General features: G+C 40.8%; 1 protein-coding gene across 4 annotated transcripts in view; it reads right to left on the reverse strand.

The window, feature by feature from the left end:
* KYAT3 (kynurenine aminotransferase 3) overlaps positions 1-22,353 on the reverse strand; it is a 67,553-nt gene extending 45,200 nt beyond the window's left edge. The window contains exons 1-2 of one of the 4 annotated variants that reach the window (XM_045478174.1): positions 21,531-22,353; positions 14,307-14,406 (exon numbers count right to left, since the gene is read on the reverse strand). In XM_045478174.1, the coding sequence (XP_045334130.1) occupies positions 14,307-14,405 (99 nt within the window). In that variant the 5' untranslated portion in view covers position 14,406; positions 21,531-22,353. Of the gene's footprint in view, positions 1-14,306; positions 14,407-15,581; positions 15,604-20,460; positions 21,006-21,116; positions 21,502-21,530 lie in introns of those variants that run through there. The other 3 variants (XM_045478175.1, XM_045478177.1, XM_045478178.1) reach the window with 3 other exon arrangements.
* Between the last annotated feature and the right edge of the window lie 427 nt (positions 22,354-22,780).

Genomic DNA, 22,780 nt, shown 5'->3' on the forward strand with positions numbered 1-22,780 from the left:
TGTGTCAAAGAAACTCATTGACAATAACATCATAATAGTAGGGGACTTCAACACTACACTTACAGCAAAGGAGATCATCTAAACAGAAAATCAACAAGGAAACAAGGGCTTTGAATGACACACTGGGCCAGATGCACTTAACAGATATATTCAGAACATTTCATCCAAAAGCCGAAGTATATGCATTCTTCTTGAGTGCACATGGAACTCCAGAATAGATCACAGAATAGATCATAAACTGGAACACAAATCAGCCCTCAAGTACAAAAAGATCGAGATCATACCATGCATATTTTCAGACCACGTTATGAAACTCAAAATCAACCATAAGAAAAAATTTGGAAAGATAACAAATACTTGGAGTATAGGTGGGGTGCCTGGGTGGCTCAGTTGGTTGGATGACCGACTTCAGCTCAGGTCATGATCTCGCAGTTTGTGGGCTCGAGCCCTGTGTCAAGCTCTGTGCTGACAGCTCAGAGCCTGGAGCCTACTTCAGATTCTGTGTCTCCCCCTCTGCCTACCCCTCCCCTGCTTACACTCTGTGTCTGTCTTTCAATAATAAATAAACATTAAAAAAATGTTTTTCGAAAGAATGAATAGGCTAACCAAGACATTAAAGAGGAAATTAAAAAGTACATGGAAGCCATGGAAATGGTAATACCACAGCCTAAAACCTCTGGGACTCAGCAAAGGTGGTCATAAGAGGGAAGTATATAGCAATTCAGACCTTCCTATAGAAGGAAGAAAGGTCTCAGTTATACAACCTAACCTCACAGCTCAAAGACCTGGAAAAAGAACAGCAAATAAAACCGAAAACCAGCTGAAAGCAGGAAATAATAAAGATTAGAGCAGAAACCAATGCTATCAAAACCAAAAAAAAACAGTAGAACAGATCAATGAAACCAGAAGCTGGTTCCTTGAAAGAATTAATAAAACTGTGTAGGGGGGGGGGGGGCACCTGGGTGGCTCAGTTGGTTGAGCGTTCAACTTCAGCTCAAGTCATGATCTCACGGTTCATGGGTTCGAGCCCCGCATCGGGCTCTGTGCTGACAGCTCAGAGCCTGGAGCCTGCTTCAGATTCTGTGTCTCCCTCTCTCTCTGCCCCTCCCCCACTCACACTGTTTCTGTCTCTCTCTCAAAAATAAATAAGTTTAAAAAAAAGAAAAGAATTAACAAAATTGATAAGCCCCTAGCCAGTTTGAGCAAAAAGAAAAAGGACCCAAATAAATAAAATCAAGAATGAAAGAGTAGAGATCACAACCAAACACTGCAGAAATACAAACAGTAACAAAAGAATCTTATGAGCAATTATATGCCAATAAAATGGGCAATTTGGAAGAAGTGGACAAATTCCTAGAAACATATAAACTACCAAAACGGAAACAGGAAGAAATAGAAAATTTGAACAGACCCATAACCAGTAAAGAAATTGAAGTAGTAACCAAAAATCTCCCAAAAAAACAAGAGTCCAGGGCCAGAGAGCTTTCCAGGAGGAATTCTACCAAACATTTAAAGAAGAGTTAACACCTATTCTCTTGAAACCATTCCAAAATATAGAAATGGAAGGAAAACTTCCAAACTCTTTCTATGAAGCCAGCATCACCTTGATTCCAAAACCAGACAAAGACCCCACTAAAACTATAGACCAATTTCTTTGATGAACATGGATGCAAAAATCCTCAACAAGATACTAGCCAACCGGATCCAACAATACATTAAAAAAATTATTCACCATGACCAAGTGGGATTTATACCTGGGATGCAGGGCAGGTTCAATATCAGCAAAATAATCAATGTGATACATCACATCAATAAAAGAAAGGACAAGAACCACATGATCCTCTCAATAGATGCAGAGAAAGCATGTGACAAAATACAGCATCCTTTTTTGATAAAAACCCTCAAGAAAATAGAGACAGAAGGATCATACCTCAAGATCATAAAACCCATATATGAAAGACCCACTGCCAATATCATCCTCAATAGGGGAAACAGAGCTTTCTCCCTAAGGTCACGAACACAACAGGGATGTCCACTCTTGCCACCGTTAACTTAACATAGTATTGGAAGTTTTAGCCTTAGCAATCAGACAACACAAAGGAATAAAAGGCATCCAAATCAGCAAGGAGGAAGTCAAACTTTCACTTTTTGCAGATGACATGATACTCTACGTGGAAAACCCAAAAGATTCCACCAAAAAACTGCTAGAACTGATTCATGAGTTCAGCAAAGTCACAGGATATAAAATAAATGCACAGAAATCAGTTGCATTCCTATACACCAACAATGAAGCAACAGAAAGAGAAATCAAGGAATTGATCCCATTTACAACTGCACACACACAAAAAAACAATAAAATACCTAGGAATAAACCTAACCAAAGAGGGAAAAATCTATACACTGAAAACTACAGAAGCTTATGAAAAAACAGAAGACACAAAAAAATGGAAAAATATTCCATGCTTCTGAATCGGAAGAACAAACATTGTTAAAATGTCAATACTACCCAAAGCAATCCACATATTCAATGCAATCCCTATCAAAATAACAACAGCATTCTTCACAGAGCTAGAACAGACAATCCTAAAATTTGTATGGGACCATAAAATAGCCGAATAGCCAAAGTAATCTTGAAAGAGAAAACTGAAGCTGGAGGCATCACAATCCCGGACTTCAAGACATACTACAAAGCTGTAATCAAGACAGTATGGTACTGGCACAAGAACAGACACTCAGATCAATGGAACAGAATAGAGAACCCAGAAAGGGACCCCCAAGTGTATGGCCAACTAATCTTTGACAAAGCAGGAAAGAATATCTAATGGAATAAAGACAGTCTCTTTAGCAAATGGTGCTGGGAAAAGTGGACAGTGACATGCAAAAAAAAAAAAAAAGAACCTGGATCACTTTCTTACACCATACACAAAATTCAACTCAGAATCTATGGAAGACCTAAATGTAAGACAGGAAGCCATCAAAATCTTCAAGGAGAAAGCAGGCAAAAACCTCTTTGACCTCGGCTGCAACAACTTCTTACTCAACAGATCTCCAGAGCCAAGGGAAACAAGCAAAAATGAAACTATTGAGACCTCATCAAGATAAAAAGCTTCTGCACAAGGAAAGAAACAATCGGCAAAACTAAAAGGCAACCGATGGAATGGGAGAAGATATTTGCAAATGACATATCAGATAAAGGGTTAGTATCTAAAAGCTGTGAGGAACTTATCAAACTCAACACCCAAAAAACAAATAATCCAGTGAACAAATGGACAAAAGACATGAATAGACACTTCTCCAAGGAAGACATCTAGACGGCTAACCGACACATGAAAAATGCTCAACATCACTCATCCTCAGGGAAATACAAATCAAAACCACAATGAGATACCAACTCACACATGTCAGAATGGCTAACATTAACAACTCAGGAAACAATGGATGTTGCCAGGATGCAGATAAAGAAGAACCCTTTTACACTACTGGTGGGAATCAAACTGGTGCAGCCACTCTTGAAAACAGTATAGAGGTTCCTCAAATAAAAAACAGAACCACCCTACAATCCAGCAATTGCACTACTAGTAATTTATCCAGGGGATACAGGTATGCTGTTTTGAAGGGGCACATGCACCCCAATGTTTATAGCAGCGCTATCAACAATAGCCAATGTATGGAAAGAACCCAAGTGTCCATCGATGAATGAATGGATAAAGAAGATGTGATATATATATAAAATGGAGTATTACTCGGCAATCAAAAAGGCAATCCATTTGCAACTCTGTGGATGGAACTGGAGGATATTATATTAAGCGAAATTACTCAGAAAAAGACAAATATCATGACTGAACTTAGATGAGGAATTTGAGGTACAAAACATATGAACATAAGGGAAGGGAAGCAAAAATAATATAAAACAGGAGAGGGCCAAAACATAAGCCTCTTAAATATAGAGAACAAACAGGGTTGCTGGAGAGGTTATGGGAGGGGGGATGGTATAAATGAGTAAGGGGCATTAAGGAATCTACTCCTGAAATCATTGTTGCACTATATGCTAACTAACTTGGATGTAAATTAAACAATAAATAAATTTTTTAAAATGTGAAGAAAACTGGATTCCTATGGGGAATTGCCTCACATGTATGTTGGGAAATCTGCAAGGCTTGTATAATTTCTTTTATTTTTATTTTTTTTATTTTATTTTTAAAAAAAAATTTTTTTTTCAACGTTTATTTATTTTTGGGACAGAGAGAGACAGAGCATGAACGGCGGAGGGGCAGAGAGAGAGGGAGACACAGAATCGGAAACAGGCTCCAGGCTCTGAGCCATCAGCCCAGAGCCTGACGCGGGGCTCGAACTCACGGACCGCGAGATCGTGACCTGGCTGAAGTCGGATGCTTAACCGACTGCGCCACCCAGGCGCCCCGGCTTGTATAATTTCTAAGCCAGCTAACTCCATGAGGTGGTTTCTGCTCCCAGGTAGATTAATTCCTGGCATACATATATTATACTGTTACGTTATAAACACAAAACTGCTAGTGAATAGTAGTAATAGTAGTAGTAATAGTAGTAATAGTAGCATCTGCTTCTTTGATTTTCTTTTCTTTTTTTTTTTTTTTTAAATCAACTTGTGGCTGAAAAGTGCAGTTCTAAAGAATCACCACTAGATGCCACTCTTGGCAGAAATGAGAAAAAGGCCTATTGCTATTGTCTTTAAAATGTTTATTGCAATGGTGTTGGAACAAGGAAACTTTGGAAAGAAAAAAAAAATATTACCCATTATCCTAAGACTCTAGAATACTAAAGTTTCAACTGCATATATTGTTAAGACTGTCTGTAAGACATGCTGCATATAGGTGGGATAGAATAGGTGTAGAAAAAGTTTCCCCGAAAGGTGGGTTGAAGCTGGGGAAGCTGAGGCTGTTAACATCTATGAAGCATGGACTGAGTCAAGTGTAACAAAGATAAAGAGTGCAAGAAAAGGTCAAAAACAGAAAAAAACAAAGCTAGTGGTTAGAGAGGTGAAGACAATAATCAGACCTGAGAAGCAGACAGACCCTGTGCGTCAAGACCAGGCTGGAGAAGGAAGTAAACAAGCTTGTAGTGGGCACCCCTTTGATGTGGTGCCCAGCTGCTGGGCAGCCAAAACATCTATTATCTTTCAGATCTATGAATTAGGTATAGTTGCAATCACATGTGACTTTTTAAACATTTGCCTTGTCTTTTAACAGAGTACCTTAAACATTTTACTATTTTCTTAGTCATTGGGGCGCCTGGGTAGCTCAGTTGGTTAAGCGTCCGACTTCGACTCAGGTCATGATCTCACGGTTCGTGAGTTTGAGCCCAGCGTCGGGCCCTGTGCTGACGGCTTGAAGCCTGAAGCCTGCTTCACATTCTGTGTCTCCCTCTCTTTCTGCCCGTCCCCCACTCACACTCTGTCTCTCAAAAATAAAATAAAACGTAAAAAAATAAATTTTTTTTAAGTTTTTCTTAGTCATCATAAAACTTTCACTTTTAATTAGCAGACATTATTTCAGGTTACTTATGGATACATAAATATCCATACATTTTAGTCATCCATTGTTTGAGCATTTGTTATATCCAGTGTGTTTCCACTGTGCATTTAATTATAGGGTTCCTGCTCTGTTTCCTTTAAAGTCTGATGTGGAAGGTGAATGCCCTATTGTAACATTGTAAAGTATTCATTACCACAAGAAAAAATGAAATGTCATCAATATTATAGTCATCTAGTTCCAGCTAAACTACCTAACCACACAACTTTTGATTACTTTTATGGAAAATGTAAGGTATAAAATTTGATGTTCCAACAACCACCATGATGACACATAGTATCGTTTCCCTTCATTCCTTAACACTTACTTCCTAAGAGTCTTTTTTTAAAAATATGGATCTATTTTAAAAAGAAAATGCACATAACTGCATAATTTACTGTATAATAAACTGCATACTTTATTGACATTTTACCAGTTTGAATTTGCTAGAAATTTGAATGTTCCCTAACCTGACTAAAAAGAAACTTTGCTATACTCTTTCCTAGCTTTAAGAGTGAGAAACAGACCAGTGCATAGATGCCTTTGAAGCTCCCAAGCTCTGTTAATCAGCTCTCTTGTTGCACAGAAACTCCATCTGAAACAGTTTTGGCAAAAAGGGGAATTTATTAGGGGGGCTCCTGGGTGGCTCATTTAGTTAAAGTGTCTGACTTCAGCTCGGGCTGAGATCTCACGGTTCATGAGTTCAAGCCCAGTGTCAGGCTCTATACTGACAACCTGGAGCCTGCTTCAGATCCTGCGTCCCGATCTCTCTTGGCCCCTACTCCACTGGCACTCTATCTTTCTATCTCTCTCAAGAATAAACAAACATTAATAAAAATAAAAATAAATAAAAAGAAAGCTCATGTCACCATGAGAAGGAAAGAAGTGTACCCAGGCTCAAGGGTAAGTGAAGCCAGACACCTGTACCTCATCCACTTCATCTACATTTCTACCCAATCTCCCCCATTGCTGGTAACTGCAAGCTCATGTCTTCTTTACATTCTAACCACATTGGCTTTCGTTCATTCACGCAACAAATATTTATTGAATACCTATTGTGTACAAGGCATTCTTTGGCTTGGGATATACCAGTAAGCAAAACAAACCAAGATTCCCTATTCCCATTGAGCCTTTCAATCTTTCCATATCTTAAACACACCCAGTTTGCTCCTATCATATATTATTACCCTATATATTCACCTCTCCTTTTCGGAAGGAATGACTTTGAGATTGGCCATGTGATTTGCTCTGGTCAATGGAGTGCAAGTGGATGTGACATATACTATGTTCAAGAAGCTGTAAGTACTTTTGCATGGTTTGGGCTCAGCCTTAATTTCTTCTGTCCTTTACTATGAGAAGACCATGTCTCAGACAGGGGCTACTCCTTTAGCCTCAATCCTAGATTAAAAAGACACAGAGTGGAGTTGCAAACTGGAGCAAAGCCAGTACTTATTTGTAGCCTGTATGTCTTATGGGTGAGAATGCAGTGTTTAGTGACCTAAGAAGGTAAGATTTGGTGGGTTTTGTTACTGTAGCAAAGTTGATGACATAAAAGCCTTTGTGGGGCGCCTGGGTCGCTCAGTTGGTTAAGTGTCCAACTCTTGGTTTCAGCTCAGGTCATGATCTCACAGTTTCTGAGTTAGGGCCCCACGCTGACAGCTCAGAGCCTACTTGGGATTCTTTCTCTCTCCCTCCTTCTCTGCCCTCTCCCACTTGCTCTCTCTCTCTCTCAAAAAAAAAAAAAAAAAAACAACTTTGGGGGTGCCTGAGTGGCTCAGTCGGTTGGGCAACCGACTTCGGCTCAGGTCATGATCTCGCGGTTTCTGAGTTCGAGCCCCGTGTGGGACTCTGTGTTGATAGCTCGGAGCCTGGAGCCTGCTTCGGATTCTGTGTCTCCCTCTCTCTCTGCCCCTCCCCTGCTCATGTTCTGTCTCTGTCTCTCAATAACAAATAAATGTTAAAAAAAAAAATTTATAAAAAAAAAAAACAACTTTGTAATTGCTGTGTGCTCTGCCTGGAATGCCCTTCTCTTAGATCTTCATGTGCCTGGCTCTTTATGTCACTCTATTCAATATGACTCCGCACCCCACCCTTCTTCACCCTGCTTGTTTCCTTGGGTGAATGCTGTATAAGCAACGGCGCATAGCAAGGAAGCTGTGTGTGCGCCCGTGTAGTCAGGCCTCATGGTGCCTTGGAGAAGATGAAAATGAGGTTTTTTCCTTACTATAGAAATAAATATTTGTGTGGTTAAATACACACATGTACACAATACTGAAATATAACCTCAGAGAGGGCTTCCAAAACTATATGCCCTAATATTATTGCCTCTCTCCCACTAGCCCCACCAATAATTTTAGCTTATTTCTATCTTATTTTCTTATGATATTTACCACTACTTGAAATTATTACTCCTTAATTATCTATCTTGCTCACTAAAATGAAAACTTCAGATAATAAGGACTTGTGTTGTTCAGTGTTGTATCTCTGGTATCTAAAATGGTTTTTGGCAGGTTGCATTCACAAGTATTTTCTGAACACAATGAAATCCTACCTCTTTTTAACTATCCTTATTTTTAAATACCTCAATGACATCCTCCCTCTAACCCATCACCCATCACTACAGAGCTACAAAATAGATTAGGGGATGCTACCACTTTGCTCTAAAATCTTTATTGACTTTCCTCAAACTATGGAACAAAGTTCAAATTCAAACCTGGCATTCAAGGCCCTTAATTTATTTCCAGTCTTCTCTCCCACCATGCCATCCCTTCACATACAGTGAATCAACAGTATAAGACCACTTGCCATTCTCTAATTGCATTCACGGTGTTTCTGTTTCCCATGCTTTTATTTTTTTTAGGTAAAAAAATTTTTTTTAATGTTTATTTATTTTTGAGAGAGAGAGAGAGAGAAAGCATGAGCAAGTGGGGGAGGGACAGAGAGAGAGGGAGAATCTGAAGCAGGCTCCAGGCTCTGAACTGCCAGCACAGAGCCCAACATGGGGCTCGAACCCAAGAACCATGAGATCATGACCTGAGCAGAAGTTGGCCGCTTAAGTTACTGAGCCACCCAGGCGTCCCTTTACTGTTCTTAAGATGCTATACAAACTGAAAGCACCCCTTTGAGTTACTCGTTACTGAGCTCTCCCGTTTGTATGTACAATGCGCATGTTACATGTTAATTAAGTATGTTTCTTTTACTCTTGTTACTCTGTCTTTGTAAGTCTAATTTGCAGGGTCTCAGCCAGAAAACCTAGGAGGGTAGACAACAGAATTATTTTTCCCTTCCCCTAAATATCATTCAGTGGGCTCACAAATCTTAAATAGTTGCCAGGTAAGCCACAGAAGGGGGAAAGAATTACAACATATATCTTACAAAAAACTATTTGGAATATATAAAGAACTTTTACAACTCAAGAGAAGGTAAACAAGATTTGACAGCCACTTTGTAGAAAATATACGAATGGCCAGAAGCACATAAAAGATGCTCAATGTCATTAGTCATTGGGAAAATGCAAATTAAAACCATAATGAGGTGCTACTAAATACCCATGAGAATGGCTAAAAGTGTTGATAGTGAGTGTTGGTAAGGATGTGGGGCAGCCTGGAACTCACAGGAACCTGTGGGCATGTAAAATGGTACAACCACTTTGGAAGCTACTTAGCAGTTACTTAAAAATTAAATGTAAATGTACAGTACAACCCAGCCATTCCACTGTTAGGTGTTTACCTAAAAGAAATGAAAGCATATGTCTACACAATGGCTTGTATACAGACGTTCACAACAGTTTTACTCACAATAGCAAAACCTGGAAACAATCTAAAAGCCCATTAACAGGTAAATGGATAAACAAATGATGGTATATCCATATAATGTGATACTAGTCAATAATAAAAAGGAATGAACTACTGGGGTGCCTTGGTGGCTCAGCCCATTAGGTGTCCAACTTCAGCTCAGGTCATGATCTTGTGGTTTGTGAGTCTGAGGCCTGCATCGGGCTCTGTGCTGACAGCTCAGAGCCTGGAGCCTGCTTCGGATTCTGTGTCTCCCTCTCTCTGTACCCCTCTCCCACACTCTCTCTTAAAAATAAACATTAATTTTTTTTTTTTAAAAAAAGGAATGAACTACTGATACATCACAACATGAGTAAATTTAAAAATCATTATGCATGTGAAAAAAAAAGATGACATAGTACATACTATTATAATCCAATTAATACAAAATAATATTTTTTTTACAAAGAAAACTAACGTATGGAGCCAGAGCAAATCAACAGTGAGGGATGAACTGCAAAGGAACAGGAGGAATCTTGACCACATTCTATATGTTGATTTTAGCAGTGGTTTTATGATACATACTTCTTCAAATCATCATAGAATTTTACAGCCTAAGTGGATACCATTAATTGTATTTTGATAAAGCTGATTTTAAAAAGCTGCCAGGGTAGTTTCGTATAAAACTAAAATTCTATACAATCCAGCAATCACTCTCATTGGTATTTCACACAAAGCAGTTGAAGAATTATGTTCATAAAAAAATCCCGTGTGTGATGTTTGGCAATTTGTAATTGCCAAAACTTAGAAGCAACCAAGATACCATTCAGTAGGCAAATGGATAAACTGTGGTAGAACCAGATGACAGAATGTTATTCAGTGCTAAAAAGAAATGAGGCATCAGGCAAAGATGACAAGAGGGAACCTTAAGGGCAAAATCATGAAGACAGTAAAAAGATCAGTGTATGTCAGGGCTTGGGCGGAAGAAGGTATGAATAGGTAGAAGACAGGATTTTTAGGGCAGTGAAACTATTCCGCATAATACTATGAAGGTGCATTCCCTCATACCTTTGTCAAAATCCTCAGAATGTACAACAATATGAGTGAACGCTAATAAAAACTATGAACATTGGGTAACAATGATGCATCACTACGGGTTCATCAATTGTAATAAATGTACCACTGTGGTAGCGGATACTGATAATAGGGGAGGCTGTGCATGTGGGAGGGCAGGGGATAGATGGGAATTCTCTAGTTTCTGCTCAGTTTCGCTCTGAACATATAATACTCTAAAAAATAGTCTATTAATAAATGGAAAATAAGTTATTTTAATTAAAAAAAAAAAGCTTCCAGGGTATGCTGAAATGTCTTCTTTCTCCCTTTGGACAAAATACTTCTCAAGCAAGCAGATAATAACAGAATTATCTCATAGATTTTAGATGTTTTCCAAGGTATGATGATTTATATATTCCAACTCCCCCACCTCTGCAAAAACAAAACAAAACACAGACAAATCACACTCTTTTGCCACTAGATGGCATGGAATGTTCCTGTTCCTGTAATGGTAGAAGAACAAAGTTAAAACTCAGAAGTGCAAATGTAGAGCAGGGATTGATGACTTAAGATATAAAAGGAGAAAAACTAATTACATAAAAATCCAATTTATAACTCAAAGGCACACATATTTAACTGGAATTTTTAAGCAACATATACAGTTGTTTCAAATTATAATTACTTGTGTCTAATATGCTATAGCTATTTGATATTTGTTGACTAAATAAGTGAGTGAAAGGGAAGGAATTTGGATCCCCTCTGAGAGATAATATGTAAGAGGAAAAATGTGTTCTTTAAGGGAGAACTATGCAGTGGCTACATGAACACACCCTTCCAGGGCTGAGTCTAGCAGAGCTAAAATTGGTCTTTGACATATTTTACACCTTTGTAGACTGAAGGTAACTGACAGGCAAAATGGTTCCAGAGTTTTGATTGACTTCCCTCCATCCAGTGGAAAAATGAGTTTTACCTTCATTTGCAATTCAACTCCTTCATCACATACAAATTTATGCTTTTTGACTTTCCTTTGAACTGGTCATAACTTGTTTGTTCTCTCATATGAATAAAATAAAGATCTTTAATACATATGCATCTTTACATTTGTATAAGTCATGATTCTGCCTTTTTTCTGAAAATTATCTTTTAACAATACCTATAGAAAAACAAGCTTATTGGAAATAAGAGTCTTCAAACCTGGGAGCTGGCAGAGCAGGTAAATACAGAATGGAAATACCAAAAAAAATGGACTCAGGTCAAGATAAAAAAAAAAGCCTGATTTATTCTCTTTGAAAATTGAGGGGCGCCTGGGTGGCGCAGTCGGTTAAGCGTCCGACTTCAGCCAGGTCACGATCTCGCGGTCTGTGAGTTCAAGCCCCGCGTCGGGCTCTGGGCTGATGGCTCAGAGCCTGGAGCCTGTTTCCGATTCTGTGTCTCCCTCTCTCTCTACCCCTCCCCCGTTCATGCTCTGTCTCTCTCTGTCCCAAAAATAAATAAACGTTGAAAAAAAATATATATATATAAAAAAAAAAAAAAAAAAAAAGAAAATTGGGTCCAAGCCAAGACTGAGTATAAGTGAGTTTATTGTCCCCACCTATTTTCACAGGGGTGAACCCTCTGCCTGTCTGGACTATATAATCTCACCCTCCCCCAACTCCCCCACAGTTTATTAGATTAGGAATCGACTGAGTCAGGCTAAACCAATCAGGACAACTCTTGCGAATTTGGATTTAAGACTGTACAACAGGTCTCAGGTTTCTACTGGGCACTAACACCAGGAAGATATGTAAAGCAGATTGGGGTCCCACCAATCTGTGTCCTGGAATATACGCCTACATGCCAATTCAAATTTCCAAACTTGTTTAACACAATGAACTTTCAAGCCAGGTAGATCTTACTTTGAAATTAAACATCAAAACTACTAGTAGGGGCACCTGGGTGGCTCAGTCGGTTGATTGTTCGACTCCTGATTTCTGCTCAGGTCAGGATCCTGAGGTAAAAGAATTGGCCCCGAGTCAGGCCCCATGCTCAGCATGGAGCCTGGTTAAGATTTTCCTCTTTCCTTCTCTCCCTGTCCCCAGCTCACATATAAGCGTGCTCGCTCACACTCTCTCTCTCTCTCTCTCTCTCAAACAAAAAATTAAAACAAAACAAAACCTACTGGCTATGCAAAGTAGCAGGTTCTTCTCTGAAACTCAATTTCCTCATTTGTTTATAAGGAAAATGAATGCCTGTCCTGTGCCGCTGTTGTGATAATTAAATAAGTTAAATCCATGGTGAAAAACAGTTCTTGGTACACACCACATACTTAAAACCTAGTGTCTACTTAGAAAGCAGAAAAGAGGGGCACCTGGGTGGCTCAGTGGGTTAAGTGTCCGACTATTGATCTCAGCTCAGGTCTTGATTTCAGGATTGTGAGCTCAAGCCCCGCATTGGGCTAAACGTTAAAAAAAATTTTTTAATTAAAAAAAAAGTTGTCCCATTGTCTTGGGACAATGGCTTCAGAGTGCACTCCAAACACTGGGAATTATCCTCCTTATAGTAATCATATCTCCCTCTACTAATTACCAAGCAAATGACTGGGCTGTTTAAGGAATGACGAAAGTGACCAACTTAATGAGTGTAAACTGGAAGTTATGACCTGTAAATATCAAGAGGTTAAGCAGGAATATCGTAACCTATAGGTACCACCTAAAAGAACAAAACTGTCAACTTCAGAGTGGTAACTGAGAGTGGCACTAATGCCTTAAATTTTGATCACATCTCTCAGTTACTTGGAGAATCAAGAGAATTGTTAAAAACAAAACCACAGGCCCAAAATGATGTCACTTAGACCAAGTTGCCAAACGGGGGCTTAATACCTAATCTAACTGCACCATCAACTTCCCTCAGAAATGTAGTCTTAATCAGTCAGCCAGGAATTTTTCAATTAGTTGCCAATGAGTCTACCACATGGGTCACCCTATCCCTCAACGAAAGATGAAGTAATTGCTCCTGGCATGGAGCAATCCTTTCATTTTGCTAATAACTTTCTTTCCCCACCCTCCTTTCCACAAAAGCCTTCCGTTTTGTACAACTCCTTGGGGCTCCTCTCTGCTCACTGGATGGGAGGGTGCCGGTTCATGAATCATTTAATAAAGCCAGTTAGATCTGCAAATTTTCTCAGTTGGACTTTGTTTTTGTAACCATATCATCTAATACCCAATTAATATCCATATTTTTCTGACTGTCTTTAAAAATACCTTTTTTGCATTTCAGTTGATTGCAGTCAAGTTCCTGAACAAGGTCTACATGCTGTATTTGCTGGATGAAGTTCTGAAGTCTCTTTTCATCCTAGAGCAGTCCTTCTGAAATATCCCTCCCCCAACTTTTTTCCCATGCCACTGACTTGTTGAAAAAACTGGGTCACTTAATCTATCTTGTTATGACCCACATTTTGGATTGTTTGCTTTTCCATGCTCTCACATCACCTGTTCCTCAATCTGCCATATTTTCTAATAAACTGGAAGTCACAGGGCCAGCACTTACATTCACTATAACTTCCTATCTTGAGTGGACAGGGAGTGCCCTTGAGAGTGCCAGAGCGAGACAGGGGTGAGTGGGCATTTTGATTATGCCATTTAAAAGCTGTGACCTTGGGGAAGTTACTACACCTGTCTAAGTCTCCACTTTCTCACTTGTAACACAAGAATATAACAATTCATAACTTGAAGAGTTATGCAAAGATAAAAGGAGACAGCCAGCACTATGATACATAAACAGCAAGCAGCTCAGTGAATGTCAGTTCCAGCAATGACCAGCGATACCTTCAGCTTACACATCATAGAAATACTCATTCCAATAAAATGCTTCTAAAGTACCCAGAAAATTGTATCCTTTTTTGACATGGCAGGATAAGTACAATACGTATCTGTATAAGTGATTAAGCAATACCTACAGCAGAAGTAGGGAGTCCGAGGATTTTTGAAGAATAAATTGTCTTCAGGAATTTTGCTCTACTTTCAAGGGAGCAAAGTCTCCTCTGGGCCAAAAACATGCTGCAGGATAAAAGAAATATGTTAACAAGAAGAAAATATATGACACTTACATCACTATCAGACACTTACAGCTAGCTAATAGACCATAAGCTTATATAAAATATAAGTAAAAATTTTTCACAGTTCTCTTTCTACATATAACCTCTCATCACTAGAACCCTCTTTATCTTATAAAAATTTATGCATATGTCATTTTAAACTAGAGGTGTGTAAGCATATTGTGAATTCAAAAAATAAAAAGCTCTAATTTAGTCAAGAGCATAAAATCACAGTAAGTAGAAGTTTCATTTATAGCAGCTATAAAAACCAGGATATTTCAACCTAGGAACTACTCAAATTTCAGAATTGTCTGGATAAAGTCATATAAAAAAGCACAATTTGTGACAGTAAATTAAAGTGGTTAGAATTTAGCAAGTTGTTTGAAAAGCATTATAGCAGGTCCTTGACAAACATAAAGAATATACGAATGAATTTTGGTTATTTTCAGACGGCACTTTCCTCAACAATCCCATAGAAAGGTAGCAAGCTATTTCAATAGATTCTAGTTACATAACAGTCATGCATTCTGAATTATGTCTCTACCTATAAGGAAAACTGTTACCAAAGCAATATGAAATTCTATTATTATACTGTCACCTGGAATTAGAAGACAACTCAACTTTCTAAGAACATTCAGGTAAACAGAAACTTCTTACTTAGAAGAAGTTTTAGTCTGAGAATCTTGTATCAGTGGGTGTCATTTCCTCCATCTCCACTGGTTAATTAAACTTTAGAAGAAGAGACATACTCTACAGATTTAAAGGAATCCACCAAAGCTAGCTAGGACTCTCTTTGAGTTACCAAAATGTTAAGGCTACAGAAAGCTTTATTTATTTTTTATTTATTTATTTTTTTAACGTTATTTTATTTTATTTTTGGGACAGAGAGAGACAGAGCATGAACGGGGGAGGGGCAGAGAGAGAGGGAGACACAGAATCGGAAACAGGCTCCAGGCTCTGAGCCATCAGCCCAGAGCCCGACGCGGGGCTCGAACTCACGGACCGCGAGATCGTGACCTGGCTGAAGTCGGACGCTTAACCGACTGCGCCACCCAGGCGCCCCAAGGCTACAGAAAGCTTTAAATGTGAGAAATAATATATTGCAGTTTCTTAAGAAGTTAAATATAAAATCCTGACCTTGTCAGCAATTTCTCAGCTTAAAACAACAGCCTCTTAGGGGTGCCTGGGTGGCTCAGTTGGTTAAACATCCGACTTTGGCTCAGGTCATAATCTCGCAGTTTGAGAGTTCAAGCCCTGCATCTGGCTCTGTGCTGACAGCTTGGAGCCTGGAACCTGCTTCAGGTTCTGTGTCTTCCTCTCTCTGCCCCTCCCCTGCTTGCACTCTGTCTCTGTCTCTCTTTCTCTCAAAAATAAATAATAAACATTAAAAAAATTAAAAAACAACAACAGCCTCTCAGCCATTCTATCACATCAGCCTATTTTAATTTTCTGCAAAGCACTTTTGTTGTTGTTGTTTGGTTGGTCATTCATTCACTCATTTGATGCTTCATGTGCAGGGCCTGGTGTATTTAGTTTACTACTGCATTCTCTGGCAAATAGTATGCACTTGATAAATAAAATGTTAAATTACTGAATAAATACATCAAATCACATTACAAATTAATGATATCAGTGGCTATTTATGAATCTTTTTATGAAACATTGATACCTTTTGTAAAGTAAATAATTACCCCTTATGTTTTAAGTCTTTCAAGTTGAAGAACAGGTTTTCTTAAATTAAGGAATGCTTATTCTTGCATCATTAACTGTTCTATTCAGGAATAAATTATTAACTAGTTTAGGCAACATGGATAGTTTTAAGAAAAAGTATTACCAAACAAAGGGAACAATATCAAAAAATCTTTATTGAGTATCATGGAGCTATTTGATTTAGGATAATTTAGTTGGTCCCCCCTCTCCCCCCCAGCAAATCAATGTTCATTTATTTCAGTTCAGCCTAATTCCTTAGGTATTTAGACTAAGTATAAGCAAAATATTTTCTTCTAAGTGGACAAATGAGAGAGACCTGTTCCACCTTCTGGAGAAAAACTGGGCGGGGGTGTGGGGACAGTACTAGGAATCAGGATACCTGGATTCAAGTCCTTATTCTGATATTTTAAAAAGTTTTCTATCCTTGGAGAAGTTGCTGACTCTTGCTGAAGGTCAGTTCCCTCATTTTTCAAAACAGGTGAATACATCAGTCCTCGGTTTGAAGGTAAATCCAGAAGGTGCTGGTAAGTCACTGACTGATCACGTGTGGAGCTTAGACTCCAGCTCTTGGGAAATCTCCTCTGGCCACCAGGCCTCAGTGCCCATTCTCCTTAGGAAGTTGACACTCAATCTACCTGTTTTCGTCTGGAAATCCCAAAGCCTAAATCTCGCCTCCTCTCTATCTACCTTCAACAGCATATTACCTCCATAATACAATGTACTTGCGGGCAACTGACCCAGTTCTCCATTTCTCTTCCACGTTCCAAACTTTCCATTGTGTCTTTTAGAACAGGTGGACCATAATCAGCAAATTCCAATATATCTTTATGTTCTCAGAGCATTCTCCTTGTTTTAACACAAATCTTAACCGTTCCCTGAACATACCACTTCTATGTTCCTCAGTGTTGGCTTCTGTTCATATATGCCCCACCTAACTCTTTCTTGCCATCCATTTTACCACTGCTAGACTATTACTTCCCTCATCTGCCTCACTGACATTATCTTCTGTCCTGCTGGTAACTCCCTGTCCTTATTAAGGACTTTGTCAGTACGCACACAGTATTCTCAACTCAATACTGTGACCATCCCAGGTAATTTCAATGGCTTCAGAGATGATCCACCCAACAGGTGACATCCCCATGTCCACTGCTCTTCTGCTCCATTCCACCTTAGTCTCTCTCCTGCTACAATACACTGCACCTTGCCATTACCTCAGTCGGGTCTAATTGCAAAATAACTGATTGAAACATTCTGCTCTTTGACCATAAACTATCTTTCCTTTCAATTAATTATTCTATTCTTCAGTACTATCAAGATCTCTAGGGGCGCCTGGGTGGCGCAGTCGGTTAAGCGTCCGACTTCAGCCAGGTCACGATCTCGCGGTCCGTGAGTTCGAGCCCCGCGTCAGGCTCTGGGCTGATGGCTCGGAGCCTGGAGCCTGTTTCCGATTCTGTGTCTCCCTCTCTCTCTGCCCCTCCCCCGTTCATGCTCTGTCTCTCTCTGTCCCAAAAATAAATAAACGTTGAAAAAAAAAAAAAAATTAAAAAAAAAAAAAAAAAAAGATCTCTAGGAGGCTGCCTTTCCTTTTCCCAATCAGCCTGCACTTTCCTTTATTTTCCAATATAGATGCCAGTTCATCACTTCAGCAATCTTCTAGACAATGCCCTACCCCACCCTGTCTAGCCTCTCACCTGTCTGTAACACTCTAGCCCTGGATCAACTCATCTACAGTGTTTGGTTTTCCCAAGCTGGGGAAGGTCATACAGGATGCGTGGTTTCACCATAAATACATGGCCATTAACTTAGAATTGACCCCCAACACTCTGCAGCGTTATACTCTATTTTGTAGGGGAAGGATGGCAGGATACGCCACCCCAAAATACGCCACTTTGGAATAAGAATTATTTTGAGCTAAAGGCACTTGAAAAATAGCAAATGCCAAAAAGAGCAATCTGATCCTTCCTTTTCTTCCTGAAAACAGGAGATAAAATTTCCATGTGAAAGGTGCCTTCCCTATACAGGAGAAAAGGAACACTCTTAGATGGTAAACTGAAGCTGAGCGAATTTTGTAAAAAGAGGCCTTGTTAAAATAATCCTTATCTTCCTTTAGCTTACCTAAATATTTTAGTTACTTTCCCACAATTGTCTCTCCACGTTCAACCTAGTATAAAAGCAGTTGTTTTGGCCGCTTCTTTGTACGCTTCTCCTACTATCTGCCTTATGTCAGTATAATTCTAAGGCCCAGCTGGAAACCCTAAGAGGGCAGGCCACACTTCTCTCCTACAGTCCAGATTTTAATTTTTCCCACACTCCTCTAACCTAAAAGCTCTTTGTTCTAAATAGATGCCCTTGCTTCCTATCATAGAGAAAATAGAAGCGACCAGATTTACCATCTCAATTTACCCAAATAGAAAACACCAAGCCCAAAGGATCCTTTTTTCCTTCCTTTCTATACTACAGGAACTCACCCTCCCACAAAAGGATAATTCTTCCTCCCATGGCTTAGATCTCATTCACTCCTAGCACTACAGAGACCTTTCTCCAGTGATTATTACCCTTTCTCTTGTAAATGCAACTTTCCTTGCTCACATCTCTTCCAGTTACAAAAAACAGCAAATACAAAACACCAACCAAGAATTAAACTCTTGACTCTACCTTCTCCTCCCTATTGTACATTTCCTCTTCAAATCAAAACCTTCCCATTACTTTCTCTTAAGAGCAAACTTTTAAAAAGACAGATTAGTTGTCTCCTTTTCCTCAATCTACATACTCTTCAACCTGATGCAGTCTTTTTTTTTTTTTAATTTATCTACTGTTTCTTTTACACCCAAGTTAGCATATGGTCCAACAATGATTTCAGGAGTAGATTCCTTAATGCCCCTTACCCATTTAGCCCATCCCCCTCCCACAACCCCTCCAGCAACCGTTTTTCCTCCATATTTAAGAGTCTCTTATGTTTTGCCCCCTCCCTGTTTTTATATTATTTTTGCTTCCCTTCCCTTTTATTCATCTGTTTTGTATCTTAAATTCTTTCTATGAGTGAAGTCATATGATATTTGTCTTTTTCTGACTAATTTCGCTTAGCATAATCCCCTCCAGTTCCATCCACGTAGTTAGTTGCAAATGGCAAGATTTCATTCTTCTTGTATGCAATCTGACTTTTGTACCCACAAAGTCTTTTGTACTTTGTACAAAGACTTTTGTACTCCACAGAGGCAGATCTTGCTCAAGTCAGTTCTGATCCTTGAGCTCTCTGCAGCTTCAGATACTACTGGGTAGGTCCTGTCTCCTCCCAGAAACACCCGTGTTCTCTTGGCTTTTGACGTAGTAGGATCCCTCATTTCCCTCCTACCTCTCCTCCAACCTGCCACTAAATGATAGAATTTCTCAATACTCAGATCTGGGCTCTCTCTTCTTCTCAACCATTACTCTCTCACTAGGTAATCTGTTTGTGGGAGAAATTGTGGGGTATCCATGGGGGGAAAGAAAAAAAAAAAGGCTCCAAAGAAATCTAAGCAGGCTGACAGCTATAGATTCAGAACCTCTGAAGCTATTTTTCTTCTGCAGTTTACATAAACACATTTTGACCAGCACTTTCTAATGCAATTAACATTCCATATGTATATTTACAAATAATAAAAATAAATGAACAGGGGCGCCTGGGCGGCGCAGTCGGTTAAGCGTCCGACTTCAGCCAGGTCACGATCTCGCGGTCCGTGAGTTCGAGCCCCGCGTCGGGCTTTGGGCTGATGGCTCGGAGCCTGGAGCCTGTTTCCGATTCTGTGTCTCCCTCTCTCTCTGCCCCTCCCCCGTTCATGCTCTGTCTCTCTCTGTCCCAAAAATAAATAAACGTTGAAAAAAAAAATTAAAAAATAAAATAAAATAAAAAATAAATGAACAAATTTGGATGTCATTGAAAAGTCAGAAAAAAATCAAAGGTATATGGCTTTTAATTCTAAACATTTTCACTATATTTTTCTAGCTTCTCCTTAAAAACAATGCTCTGAGAAGAAAACCAGGCAATTGTATATCAAGGCGATCTGGTAAACCTGATTATAGCATATTATACATAAGGTCAGCTCCATATTGAAATAATCATGATCAATATAAAATTAAACTATTTATCATCATTGGAGTAGAGTATTTAAAACCAAGATACAGAAGGTGTGTGTGCCACAAGCTGAGAAGGGTCGAGAATTGTTGGTGGGGGCGGGGAGCAGAACCCAGAGCCACAATGTAAGCAAAGCAGTCAAAATTAATCTTATCAGTTTGAAACTCTGGCCTTAAACCCAAATGATCAATTTACATATAACTGCTTTGCTTGTGGGGACGAAAAGGTTTAATCTGACGATGTTCAGATCGCTCAGGTTAACTGCAAGCCTCAAGGTGAGGTGACTCCAAAAAAGGCTGACGCCAATGCACAGCCCACGTTAGCAGTTTGAACAAAGATTATTTCTACCTTATGCTCTCCCTGTCGGCCCACTTCTTCCAAACTTCTGTTTGCAAAGTTCCCTGGTGCAACAGAGGGCATCTAGGTGAACAGGTACTGGACGGGGAAGTACAGTGGGAATAACAGGCCTCAAAGCCCGGTCACTGGAGCAAGAATGGGAAAACCGAACCATATTTAGCCCGCACCACACTTAAGGAGGCAGGATCCTGAAACTGTTAAAAAGCCGATCTGTGAAAATGGATTCGGCGAATATAAATCTGATTGGAGGAAGAAGTGTGGCTGCCTTGTTTCCATGAGAAGGAATGAGGTTCTAGCACAACACGAAGTGACTTTGTGCTCGGTTGGCGCCTGCCGTGGAAGTGGGCGGGCTACCCAATTCTGGCCTCAGGCCGCAGAGGGGGACAGGCGCCCCCGTGCCCGGGAGGCAGCCCAAGGGCGGGGGGTCGCACTCGTGGAGCGGCAGATTGGGCTGCTTTTCTAACCACACACTTCAGACTCCACACTTCACTTACACAGCAAGTGAACAGCCTTCGTTTCCTTTCCATTTAGGAATCCCGGTTTTGGATGAACTGTTGTCGGTGTTTTCAAAATGCCAAAGTTGTAAAATCAAGAGCAAAAGGGGCAAAAAGGCTTTTTTTTTGGGGGGGGGGGGGTGACCGGGGTGCTGGGGCCCCACCTGCCAAGCCAGTCACCTCTCCAGAGGAAACTTAATGCCAGCGCGGGCGCCCCGCACCGCCAGGGTGCGGGTCAAGGGACCCAGCCCCGGGTCACGCCGCCTGCTCCCAAACTCTAGTCCCGGTCCTGAAGGAGATCCAGTCGGCCTCTCCGGCTCGCCGGGAGCCCGACTCCGGCCGCCTCCCTCCCGGCCTCGCTCCACACGACTCCGCGCGCCGGGACCCGGGGCGCCCCCCTGACACCCCACTCACCTCCTACGCGCGCGCCAGTCTCGCCTCCCCCGGCTCGCGTCACGCCTGCGCTTCAGGGCCGGGTGGGTCAGGATTCGGGCGTGGGGGCGGAGTCTGGGCGCGGGTGCCCGCGGGGTCGGGATGCAGCACGCGGATTGGCTGAGGCGTCGGCCGCGAGCGTGGACTGGATGCCACGGGATGCGGGGTGGGACGGAAGGCGCTGAAAGGGGCTGGAGGGCCTGAGAGGATCGCGTACTGCTCCGGGCAGGTGGAGGTGCGGGGGCGGTGTTAGGTCAGAGGAACAGAGGCTGGGCTGGGCAGGGGGGTGGGGTCGAGGAGGGGCCTTGGATGTGGCCGCGGATTGGTTATGAAATTTAGGCCCTGGGCCCTAATTGGATGTTAGAGGACGAGGGCTGATTTGGAAGAAAGGGTAAACCGTGGGGGCCCTGGGCTTAGGCCAGAGAAGAGTTGTAGTGAGAATAATGCTAAGGTTCCTGAGAGAGGGCGACACTAAACAGAGTGTGAAAAGGGGTTTGTAGATGTAATTCGTCATCTGGGACAGGGGTGAGGGAAAAAAGCAGGAATTTACATTTCTGAACAGTAAAATGGGTTTGATTAAAGAACTGAGAAGGGAATGTGCCACCAAGGAAAATACAGGAGATTTTAAAAGTGAGCAAAAAAATCGCTGGAGAGTAAAGGACACCACATGTCTTTGGGAGAGGTGATGCTAGCGAAAGCACAGTTTCTGTTAAAAATCGAATTTCACAATTGGATTTTCTTCCTCTCCTATTTTAAGAAGATGAGAGGGTAGATGGAGTGAGTGTGGCAGTAGCATCGTACTCAGGCCTAGAGGAAAGAACAAAGATAATCTTTGGTTGAAGGAATATACTTTTTTTTTTTAATGCTTATTTTATTTTTGAGAGACAGAACGTGAGTAGGGGAGGGGCAGAGAGAGAGAGAGAGAGAGAGAGAGAGAGAGATAGAATCTGAAGCAGGCTCCAGGCTCGGAGCTGTCAAGAGCCCGATGTGGGGCTTGAACTCACCATGGGTGTCATCATGACCTGAGCTGGGTGCTTAACCTACTGAGCCACCCAGGCGCCCCAAAGGAATACACTCTTAAACTAGGTACAAGGAGGGTCAGAAGATGATTAGGTGAGGGGCGCCTGTGTGGTTCAGTCGGTTAAGTCTGACTTCGGCTCAGGTCATGATCTCACAGTTCCCCTGGGGTTCAACCTCCCGGTCCAGCTCTGTGCTGACAGCTCAGAGCCTGG

This window comes from Leopardus geoffroyi, chromosome C1 (assembly GCF_018350155.1).
Source record: "Leopardus geoffroyi isolate Oge1 chromosome C1, O.geoffroyi_Oge1_pat1.0, whole genome shotgun sequence".
Taxonomy (NCBI): Eukaryota; Metazoa; Chordata; class Mammalia; order Carnivora; family Felidae; genus Leopardus; species Leopardus geoffroyi.